Raw genomic sequence first — 12,495 nt, 5'->3', positions numbered from 1 at the left:
GCTGGGAACTTTACTAAGAATAAACCTCAGTGGGAAAGGTATGCCCAGACGTGGTACCTGTGCTTGTTCTGTCACCATATTCAAGCTAGTCTGGCTGATGAAGGGAGATACCCTGAAACCGGTCCCAGGAAGCTTGTTTCTGGTCCAGGGATTACCTGGCCTGGCAGTTCGGGCTGGACTGTTTCCATGGGGAACAGGGTCAAGACTGATTTGCATATTGCTGGTTCCAAACTGGAGTGGCATAGGAAGCAAAAAACGCAAGGATTAAACCCAGATTTGTGACTGGAGGTGACTGTTTGATTTGTTCTGCATTCCATCCATCATCTGTTGTTTTTGCATACAGAACAGAAGGACATACATGGCATACGTTGGGTCGATTCAGAAAAGGCAATTGAAAAAATAAGAATCTCATCTAATGCTTGGAAACACCCCAGACATATTAGTTTTTCAAGAGTGGTCGTCATTCTCTCTTCTCTTTCTGCCCTAACCTATTTTTCCAGCTCAGTTACTATGCACTCTGAAACTGCTTACTCTTTTTAGATGCCTATAAAACCATAAAGGAAGCTTCACTGATCTCTACTATTTTGTGAACTTGGGCATATCTGCTTTTTAAAGTCTTATTGTGATCAACTGAGGCTCATGCACCATCTTGTGTTTTTTCATAGCTACAAACCACCCACGACGGAGAACAACCCAACTCTGGAGGACCCAACACCAGACTACATGAACCTCCTGGGAATGATCTTCAGTATGTGTGGCCTAATGCTGAAGGTGAGAATTGTAGGGTGTTGTCATGGGGGTGGGCTTATCCTCCGTATGCGTGACCAGGTGCCAAAGGTGACATGTGGAAAGCTGGCGGCATGGGAAATACCTCATCCTTCATTCTCACCAGCTGTTGCACTTTAACACCAGTGTCTCTTTGGATGGTTACTTGCTTTCTACTCTTCTCCAGGCGTACAGCAGATCATAGACAATAGCATTTACCACAGCTGTGAAAATGGTGGCTGCACAGTGCTTTTAGGGGAGGGGGCTAGCGTAGACTTTATTCTGCCTACTATAATACCCCTAGGCCTCGAGACATACGATCCCTCCAGTTTTCTCTCCTAAATTAACAGAGTCTGCTTTAAGTGTGTAGAATAGCTTTAGGCTGAGCAGTTATATGTGGTAGTTCAATGTGGCTGGTCTTTTTTCAAGAATATCTCTCAGCCACGTGAGCTTCTATTGTGGTTCTGGTTTGGGGTACTCCGCACAAAATCTTAGCAAGTCAAAGGTTGACAAAGCGCACCACCATGCATGTGTTCTCTACAGTAGTCTCAGCATTGTTATAGGCTGTCTCGCCCAATAGACCTAATATACTGATTGATATCAGCTTCTTATTGTAAACCAGTAAAGTGATGGCAGTGATTTCAGAATATGGTCACTGGTCTTGCAGCCACACTTTGTACTCGCAATTACCCTGGATTACATCTCCTAAGAGTTACTCAGATTTCATTCTATATGAACTACTTTCACTTTTTCAGTATTTTGTTTCCCAGATAAGATGTCTTTCATTGAATTTGTTTCCTGCATCTCACTTCATTGCATTTTCTATAAACTGGGTCTGGAATTCAGCCTACCTGCCTGATCAGTTTTCTGTAAACAGGTGCTCAGTGTGTTGCTGGCTTCTCAATTTCTCTCAAGATGCGACCTTCCACCAGTGCCGGATAGTTACTCTGAATTGTCCTATCACTGCGATTCTATTCAGTTGTCCGAGCAGAAGATTAAGGCTACAATTATATGTGGCCCTTCTTAGGGTTGCAGGTTTTACCACTGCTTAGCACCACCCACCCACTTCCCTCCCTCCCAAACCATCCAGTTAAGTTTCCCTTGGAAAATGAGGACTTGCATGCAAGGTTTGGTGTTTTCCGCACCAACTTCCAAATCTATCAGAGTAAATTGCATGCTTTTCACACAATATCGTTTGGCAGAATTGACCTACTGAAATCCACCAGGGGGAAATTGATGTGTATGGCAATTGCCGCTGCACCTATAACCAGAGTTTGCAATGGGCCAGAATATAAAAGCCCACTTTTTATCGGTGCATAAATTGTAGGTTGCAAATATTCTAAATAATAGTTATTTGGACAAACAATGCATTCTGAGCAAAGAATGCTTTTCATTTGCTCAGTATCCCTATTTAATGAAAATGATCGTGTTTAGAAACTGGCTGCCATGTCTGTGACACTATAGTGTGATCTCAGCTGAACTGTAATTCTTTCTTTTGGTCTAAATAAAAAACACTTTCATTTTTTTTTTATAAGATTTTTTTTATTGAGTTTTTCAGGAAGCAGACAAGAAAACATTTCACATCCAGCCAGTAATCTCCGATAACACCCACTTCCCCTGTCTGCAGTACAGGCACATATTTCGAAGACTCCAGCAAATTTTGTCTCCCTATTGTGTCTTCTGGCTGTCCTTGTGCAAGAGTTGATTCCGCCAGTCGGTGTGCCGTGCCCCACCCCCACATCTTGTTGGTGGGGTGAATCCATAGTGACCGCCCACTACCATTAATCTTCGTCTGCTGTTTGTTTCCACGGGCCCCACACATTTTCATAATTATGGGGGTGCGTCCGTGAGTGGTCTAACACTTCTTCTTGCATGCACCAGGCTAGATTCGATTTCCACTCTGCTATCTTTGGAGGTGACACCGCTCCCCACCAACGGGTTTTGTTGCTGCGGGCCAGGGCCGCATTGCAGAGCACTCTTGTGAATTTGTCTAGGGATTGTTCACCCCAAATTTCCAGTGTAGCAAGGGGTGGAGTGAGGCTTAGAGGGCATCCTATGACCCTCAAGAGTATCCTATTAATTGTGACCCAGTAGGTGCATAGGCGTGGGCTCTCAACAGTTTGTGCACTAGTGTGTCCTGTTGCCGGTAGCCCCTGAGGCAGTCTTCATTGTCTATCTTGCCCATTTACTTTAGTCTTGGTCTGGTATAGTACACTCTGTGTAAGATTTTCAGCTGCACCAGCCGGAAACATGTTCATATAGCCACCTCCCCGAGATGCATGAATGTTTTTTTGTTAATTCTTTGGCTTGTTGGCTTCCCTTCAGTTTTCCGTTTTTTTTTTTAACAGATCTGCTTCCAGAATAATTAGAAGTTATATTTATTGAAACTCTTACATATATGTGGATAATTTTTGTTTGTATTTGAAAAGCATATGACTTCAGCGTGGTTGGGTGGGCATGGGCATACAGAATAACTGCATATTGATAACTTTCTGGAACTCCACAAATAGGGCCCTGAAGGTAGATTTGGATGATCCAATAACTGTGCTGGATAATCTTTCTTTCTGAGAAAGAGAGCTAGACCAGAGCTGACTTTGAGTCTCTTGTTGCTCACAAATGTTACATTGTGTGTTTGATTCTTATTGTGTGGCCAGTGAAGGTTTGGAGGGAGATTAGAGGAGGGATAACCACATAAAGAATGACAAATGGTTCTAGACGCCTTTGAAGCCTGTGTCAGATTTGTAGCATAGACACAACCTACCTAAATATTGCCCATAGCGATGACAAATACCTAGAAAGCATCTTTGTTTGGGTCAGTGTGGGTCATAGCTGAAACATTCTCCTCTCCTTCCTTCAGTGGGGTTCTGGTTTTGAGCTGCCAGTATGAGAAATTGCCCAATCGGAGGCTTCAAGGCTTATTTAATTGCCCTGGATACAAATGATTGTCTGTCTGGTATTTGCAGAGCAAGGCCCATAAATTGCGTCGGGGTGGCACGACCCACGCGTAGCCTGCCTTCTATGCAGCTCAGGTCCGGAGCCCTGAATGGGCAAAAAGATAAAAACCTTATCACACCAAAGCCTTCTCAGTAATCCAAAAGACAAAATAAAGAACAAGCATTTGCAATCCAATGGGACTCACATTTACTTTAGTGGGGGCTGTTGGCAATGTAAATGCATAACTGGACTTTTCTTGCCACATAAATTGGTCAACCCGCCCTTATAATTTGGTCTTTTCCTGCCACATAATTCCAGTGGCCATGCATAAAACTAAAGCACTTCCATTTACCTTCTTCCTCGGTCTGCAGCAAAAATAAAAATGTTGCCGTTTAACATCCAAATTTAATTCTGTCATGCTAATTCCAATAGAATACCACTTTCACCACCCCACCACCAGAGTTGCTGGCTGGCTAACCAAGTACCCGGAAGAACAAGTGACCACCATGCGCCTCTCCTCACTTGAGGCCTGGAATGCATGACTATTTACGTATGCTTTGCTCTCTGCATAGTTTAGAAATCGGTTTCCTTATTGCACTTCTGTTGGAGGTTGAAATTCACCTTCTAACGTTCTATAAATTGTATGGAACAATAAAAAGGCAATATGAAATGGTAGGTTAGAAATATACATTTCACTCTTGCTTTGCACGAAACAACACCGAGTTTAATGTAGTTTTTTCTAAACTTTTAAAACAAGTGTCTTAATTTGTTTCTCTTAACATTTGCATTAAAAGCATACTGCCCCATCCCTTCTTGTATTAGAGACAAAGGTGAACATTTTAAAGGCCACTTTAAGCATGTTTAACCAACCACAATTTAGCTCCAAGTATAGTGGTTATAACAGACTTAAAAGCTTTGGTGCAGCCACAGTCTATGGAAACGTGGGCATAGGAGTTCTGACGATGAGCAGAAAATTATTCATCCACAGTGAAATAAGTGACTCTGTATACAGAAAGAAGCACTTTTCAGAACTATGTTGCCCCTTCATGCCCCTGGGCATTAACCGTTATGTCAGAAGCACAGGGCTGGAGAACTCCGAATATGAAGCAGTGTCAGTGATTCTGCTGCTCTTCCCCTCCGGAGCCAAAGGCTGTGAACGGAAAAAGTGAGGTACACGGGTGTGTGCAGTCTGTCCTACTAGTGAAGAGTCAGGGTAGCTGTGTGTTATAACAATGAGACAAGAAAACGTTAAGGCAAGTTGGAGGAGATGTCTCAAATAGATCTGAATGCAAGAGGACAGTAAGCCTTACTTAGGAATAACTCGCAGTATTTGGAAACTGTAATGCTCGGAGGGAGTTTAGGCTTCAGCATGAGTGGAAGGAAGACCAAGCATAAGATGAGAGGACTTAAAGGCAGATGGGACAGCAACTGGAACCATGGGGGTAGCATGTCCTAATAATGTAGCAGTTGCAAATCAATGGGCATGCGGCATAAAATAATGGCTCCGAAGTATTACTCTCACTATGGGTATATTCTTTAGTATGAGGTAATAAGGTTCATGAGAACTGAACAACAGGCCCTAAACATAGGTTGCAGAATGGAAAGGGAGCAGAAAGGCCTGTTCCCTGGTCTGTGGGAAGGTGGTCCATCTGCCCCGGTAAAAGGAACACCCCCTTTTCTAGGGTCGACCCTCTGTGTCCAAGAGGATTAAACCAGGTGGGGACGTTATGCCCCTATAAGGGCAATATGAAAGGGGACAGCTCTCAAATCTGAGACAGAGACAAATGAAACTGCTCACATGTGAGTGTTGCTTTTCAGGAGGGGCAAACGCAGGGAGTACCGCTAGGCTAGAAACGTGGACCCTTCCTTTATGTGAAAGAAAGGCCTAGGGAGGGACTACGCGACACAGACACACTTCTCTCTCGCTCTCCTCGGGCACTACTAGGCCATGACGCCTATTGCCAGGGAGCCCACTGATGCCAGAAAATACTCCAGGGCTCTGTCCAGTTCTGTGTGAATGTGTGAGGATAACAGAGCAACCACTCCAAAGCCCAGCTGAGCCCACTTCTTAGCATCCTGATCAACCACTGCCTGCCACATTCATCGTCCTGCATGCGTCGCCCAATCAGAAGGCTCAATGGATGCTTACGTGTGAAAGATATGTGAGGCTGCTCTGGCTCACCCAACGCCACGGAGCGGGGCAGAGAGAAAGATCTAGTACGAATGGTTAAAATAGCTAGAAAGTAGACATATTCAAAGTCGACAATGGCACGCGTTATGACAAGAAAGAGACCAGTGTCGGGACATGGTTCGATAGAAACTGAAATCTTAATCATTTACATTTAAAATTTGGAAAGGAAACTCTGCACTAACATTTGACTTCCTCACTTAGATGTTTGACACTTAACATTGTAAAGTATTTTGGCCTATAACCCCAGGCAAGGATGCGTACTTAACAGAAAGCAATGATGCATACATATTACAACCATCACCCCACCACAAAATCTTTTGAGTGGGCAGTGATGTAGCTCTCCCTGATCTAGTTACCCTCTCCCCTTTGATGGGAGAACCTAACACCTGAGAAGAAGTATGCCCGGTTCTAGTCCATTGCTAGTTGATGCACATCACCAGGCAGAAGCTTCTTCCCAGCAACCTGAGGTGGAGTTGAAAGATTAACTGTAGACTCATTTTGCTGAACTTGAACAGCACTATACCTGGCCACACCAGAATTGTCTTCTTCCTCCCACAGCAGTGCTCCAGGAGCACTTTAACCTCCACAACTCCATAATAAAATCTTAATACATTTAGAAAGCTTGCTAAATTGCCAAACAGAATACACCTTGCACACTTTGAATGGATCAGAAGGATGACTTCCACCTTTCTTTTCACTTTGTTGATCCAGCTTAACCTCCACCCAAACACCCTCTTTCAAGTGACATCCTTCACTTTCTGCCTCTTGTCATAATACATTTTGTAAGTCTGGGGTGCATTTTCTAAATTTTCTTTGACCTCCTTCGGTGAGCACTTATTCTTACTTCCATGAGACATCCACACTGAATTGTCTTCAGTAAATGGATCCTGTCCCTTCAAAAAGTTAAAAGCACTATAACCTGTTACAGTAGGAGTTACTTGGTATGCCCACATCAATTTGTACAGTTCCAGTTCCCAGTTTTTTCCCTGCATTTATGACAGCTTGAATACAACCCATGATCACCCTGTTGAATCTATCAACAGCACCATTACTGGCAGGATGATACACTTGTGTCTTAATCTCCTTATTGCCATTTCTTGAAAGAAATGTATTAGACCTTTCAGCCAAAAATTGTTGATCTTTATCACTCAAAAGTGACCCTGGAATTTCTTCTCTCAGGAAAATGTTCTCAAAGATTGCGATTGTACATGTTGCACCCACGTGTTTCCACTGTAATGTTTCTGAGAATCCTATTTCTGTCCTCAGTTGGACATAAAATATCAATTGTTAAAACTTCCCAAGGTTGCGCAGGTATCTCATTGAGGCCAAGAGGCGGTCTGAGATTGAGTAGGGGAACAACTGCCGCCCCTGAAAAGGAACCTTGAGTTGGAAATAGATGATTCCTCCTTCATCTTCCAAAATATTTCACATTCTGCAGAGACTCTTCCTTTATCTGGCCACCCTTGTCACACATACTTAATCACCTTGCCCAAAACGATGTCCTCCTTCTACCCAGCTTTTCATTCACTCTCAGAAATGTCTCTAGTTTCACAGTTCACACTGGCTACTCTACAGCCATCCCACTCACTGGTTTCCACTGCCTCTCCTTTTACACATGATCTGCTAAGATAGTCTGCCACCTTATTTTCCCCCCTTGTAAATGCTCAATCAATCAATCAAGGATTTGTAAAGCACGGCTAATCACCCATAGGGTCTCAAGGCACTGAAACTCTATGCAGCAAGAGCTGGCATTGCTCCCACCCCAAAGGAGCAGTTTTCTTTTACTCCTGCCAGGCAGGATAAACTGCGCTCTCAGGCAGGGAAAAAGTTTTGTGCTACCACGTTGCAGGAGCTGCTTTGTGCTCCCGCTGGTTGCAAGCACTTTACACTTTCCCTGCCTGTGCTCTCGGGCTGAGAAATCGAGTGTGTCCCTTATCTGACCCCGGGGTAAGGGGACCCTGGAATGATTGAATTCTCCTTTTTAAAAGTTGCCACCACAGGGAATGGGGTCTTCAGGGTCTTTTCAGACTCAGGTAATGGGGGCCGCGCACCCCTGCCCTTATTAAAATGCTTGCCTGGGAGATGGGGGGGTCTCCTTTTACATTTTCCTAAGGCTCGGAACTGAGTCACGAGTCCTAAGATGGCTGTTCCCACATCTTTGTTCATGTGGTGGCAGCCAATAAGATCTCACCATAAGATCGATGGGTCTTGCAGATCCTCCGTGGCGGGAAATACACCATCATTTTGAGCCTTAATCGCTCAAAAACTAACTACTGAATGGATTTACACCAAATCACAAAAAGCACTCTTTCAGGACAGAATCCAACTTTCTGCCAAATGTGGTGTAAATCCATTCAGCTTTTTAGACTGTAGCTGTGTCTAAAGGTCCTATTCAAAAATGAATAGGGAAATCACGTTTTGGGAGGTCCTCTTTTTCTCGGCCCCTGCTTGAAGAACCAACCTGGAATATTCCAGGCACAAACTACGCAAAAAGAGCACTTTAAAAAAAAAGTTTTGTGAAGATTTGTCAAATCATGCCAAAGTTATTATAACACAAAAAAACAATTTCCCATGGAAACACAAACCTAACTATAACTATCCAGTGGAAACTGTCACTGGAAAATATATACAGATATACTCAAACCTGTAGATCTCAAGTTATTAGAGGTACCTCTCGAGTTAAATGCTAAATCTTCAGAATTCTTTCCCAGAGCTGCAGTTCCTCAAGGCATTACTAGAGTTCGCTCATGATTTACAAGAAAAAGCTTTGGAACACTTTCATGAAGCTGCATCCCCTAGTACTTTGTCAGTATCCCTCTTTAGTCAAAAGCAAAAGCTTTTCCTGAAAATGCAGTTTCCCAAGTCGTTACTAGATGTCCCTCTCTTTTGGAAAACATGAGGTACGCAAGACAGCTAAAGCTGTTTTTAGGCCAGACCTAAAAAATAAACACACTTGCTTATGCTTGAGCCAGAAACAGCATCGCCCTTTGATATTAAAAAAAAATAAAAGGAGAGAAAAAGATATCCAGCTACTTTATGAATTGCACAACGTGTAATAGCCTAATGGTTAAATTGCACAGTGTATAACCAGAAATCCTCAAATCAATCCTGGCTCTCCCTTTTGACCTAATTGCGTGATCCGAAACAAATATTTCATTTAACAGAGCCTCCTGTTTCTTTATTAGCACTTACTAAAGCAAATTCAAACTTGTGAGTTCAAGATGTGCGCTGTGCAAAAACCTCTATTTCATAGACATGTTGTTTCATGTATAATCAATCTAGGCCATGTACAGGGTCATATGGAAAGTGACTTGCGGTTTAGTTCAGTAGTGGCACCGTATCTGCCCCAAAGGTGTTAATATATGCAGCATTGCAAACAAGTAATCTTTGGGACAAACCCTCACATCAGTCCCAAAGATGCTGAAGAAGAAATTACAACACTGTTTGAGCCAAAGTTTAGCCTCTGCTGAGAGCTACGAATAGTGACTCTCACATGTGGGTACAGAAATAAATTCTGATGTCTGCCTTGAAAATGCAGCCTGTATAAAGGACCTTTAAACAGCTCCGAGAGCAGTAGTGTCATCATAGGTCCAGGAAGACAAACTCTGTACCAGATTTTCATTAAATAACCACGTAAAATAAATGTACATACAATTGCTCACTTTGAAATTCATTTACATAGCCAGTTGCTATTCTGAAAGTCTGGAATGGATCTGGCCTTCCTGGACCTACAATTGGCACCTTTGCCAAGGAGCTTAGAGCATCTTAGAGCACTCCTCCTTTCACAAGCTCTGTGGATGGCAGGCTTCCTATCTAGCATTTATAGAATCCGTACCAAAGGAGAGTTTTTATGGAAATGTGTTTTTTTTATTTGGCAGTCTGCTGCCTATGAAATGTCTTCCTATCTTGCCTTTCTTGGTACTTAACTGGCGCAGTCAGTAAATGCTTTGAGTGGCCAGGATGAGATGTCCCTCCACAGAAAGCACTGCGCACTGTGAACAAGAGCAGCACAGCGGTTCCTGTTTGAGAACTGGTTTACATGGTTAATTGGAAGGAATAGTTGCAGCAATTGTATGCTGAACAGCATAGCTTTAGAAAGGGGGTTTTATTGCTAAAATTCTAATCAGAAGGAATGTGAACACCTACAGTAGAGTATCCAGCTACAAGCAGGGAATGTCCTCAGAGACTCTAATGTGGCATGGCTTATAAGGTATTTGTCTGGATGATGGTCAGCCCTCACCTAATAGATCAGGACAGGATGGGGACCCATTTTCATTCCCTTTACCATATCTTTGGTTGTATTCAGTCAGGCCATACACTCCTAGAACTCATGCAGCTACATCATGACATGCCACGATCCAGGCAACAACCTCTAACATTTGGGAGGTGGAGGTTGATTTGCAAGATGGTAAGCCTGCTGGAGGTAAATGTATGCTGTACAAAGTGTATCTGTGTGTGGTTGCAGTGTGTGTGTGCCTACAGGGCATGCACATATCTTAAGATAGAAGGATCCCCTACTTTCAAAAGGATAGCCCAGCAGAGCTATTGATTCCTGGCTTGCAACAGGAGACACAAAGCATGTGTGTGGAATAGGAGGCCACATCTAGCATAACTACGGAGTTATTGTCAGTGTGAGAAATTGGGTTGTTGATTTAGGGAGTCTGAAACTCTACTCCAGTAACAATCACAATCCTTGTCCGGGTTAGCCACACAAAGTTACTTAATTAACCTGTTTTTAACCTCTGGTAGCTTTGCACAAAATCAGGCAGGCTTAACATAGAGGCAATTTATAAAGTATTTATGCAGCACACAAACCGTAATAAAGTGAAAACACAACACAAGAAAAATCCCTCACCAATTTAGAAAAATTGAGTAAACTTTTATAAATTATTTGGAATCAAAATGACAAAAATCCAAACAATATAATTTTAAAGATTCCAGGGAAGTATAGCGCCTAAAATAAAAAATAAATGCCACTCACAGTTATCTGGCTGTGCTCGACCATGTGACAGTCACAAGTTCACACAAACAGCGAGGAGCACGGGCCGGGTACAGGGACCAGATTTATCCAGCTGAAAAAGTTACATTCTAAGGTCCAGCGCAAAGAGTTCCGTCCTCAGTGAAGGAGGCCACGCAGAGCATGATGAGTCACGGATGGTCGTCACTGTAGCACGAAGAGCAGGGCGTCGCTGTATCATGAAGATCTTCTTGGACGTCTTCGATGCCCATTGCTGGAGATTCATATTAGCGGTCACTGTGGGCTGTCGATGCTGTAGAGCAAACTTCAGAGTTTGTGTTATTTGCCGTTGGCACAGCCGGCAAGATCTTGGCATGAATGGGCCTGTTCACAGTCGCACACAGCCCAAAACTTCAGGATTTCTCCCTTTCTTTAAGGAAGAGTTCAACTGATGTCACACCAAGGGTCTAGGACCAGAAAGGCACCTCGTGGGGATGAGGAACTCAATCCAGCAGAGTCCAGCAGGGCTCAGGGGGTCCAGTTGCAAGTCTAGGCAGCAGGTCAACTGGCAGATGCAGGGAGGCCTCTGGCGCCTGTAGCTCAGAACAGGAGGTCTGGCAGCTGAGATGAAGGGGGCAGGCCCAGTCTCCCTTCTCAGCAAGCATTGCAGGCATCAGCCTGCAGGACATACTTCTTCTGCAATAGCCACAGTGTACTAAAGAGTGGGTCTGAAGGTCCCCTTTTCATACCTGGTGCCTACTTTGAAGTGGGAGAAGCTTCTGGAGTTTTCCCCTGCAGAGGTGTCTGGAATATTTTTTTCTCTTGCCCTGCCTCTAGATTGCCTAAGGTCACAATAGGTTAGTGTGAAGTCCTTTGTGTGAGCTGGGCCAGTGCCTTTGGAGGGCAAGTATGGCAGATGCCATGTCCACATCCCCATCCTGCCAATATCCAGACCCTTTATTGTGATGCTGTCTGGGAGGAATACACAAAGGCTAACAGCTAGCTATGCTTAGTCATGTGATCAAGGAAATCGGATGCACACACTAGATGGCCAGGACAAAGAAATGCCAACTTTCTAAAAGTGGCATTTCAGAATTGACTTTAACATTAAAGATGGTTTTAATTTACATTGTTTCAGACCTCAAGCATGACATTCCTACCTTCTCCCACACAAAAGTTGTCACTTATTAAATGTAATTACCCAATTTTAAGGGAGTGGTAGGTCTTGCAATATTGAAAATCACATTTAGGAGTTTTTTGCTACCAGGACATGTAAAACATAAAAGTATATATCCAAACTTTTAAAATGCAATGTATCCTGCCCTATGGGCTATTTGGGGCCTACCCTAGTGGCGACGCGTTAGTATAAAAAAAATAAAAATAAAAAAAAGGTGGTTTAGGCCTGACAAAAGGTTTAGTCAAAATTACAATTTAGAACTGCCCACACTGCAGTGGCAGGCCGGAGTAATGTTTAAAAAGGCTACATAAGTGGGTGGTAGAATTAGAGCTGCAGGCCCTATAGTAGCATTTAATTTACAGTCCCTGAGTACTTGTACCTCCACTGTACTAAGGACTGACAAGTAAATTAAATGTGTCAATTGAGTGTGAGCCAATTTTGTCATGTTAATACGAGAGAGTACAAACACTT

At 43.3% G+C, this 12,495-nt stretch overlaps 1 protein-coding gene across 1 annotated transcript in view; it reads left to right on the top strand.

The window, feature by feature from the left end:
- WDR83OS (WD repeat domain 83 opposite strand) overlaps window positions 1-12,495 on the top strand; it is a 36,586-nt gene that overhangs the window by 9,863 nt on the left and 14,228 nt on the right. Inside the window, exon 2 of the mRNA XM_069231833.1 lies at window positions 666-771. Coding sequence (XP_069087934.1) covers window positions 666-771 — 106 coding nt within the window. The remainder of the gene's footprint in view (window positions 1-665; window positions 772-12,495) is intronic.

The sequence above is a fragment of the Pleurodeles waltl genome, chromosome 4_2, assembly GCF_031143425.1.
Source record: "Pleurodeles waltl isolate 20211129_DDA chromosome 4_2, aPleWal1.hap1.20221129, whole genome shotgun sequence".
NCBI classification, from domain to species: domain Eukaryota; kingdom Metazoa; phylum Chordata; class Amphibia; order Caudata; family Salamandridae; genus Pleurodeles; species Pleurodeles waltl.
Note: the sequence above shows the minus strand (reverse complement) of the source record. Positions and strands in the feature narration are given on the sequence as shown.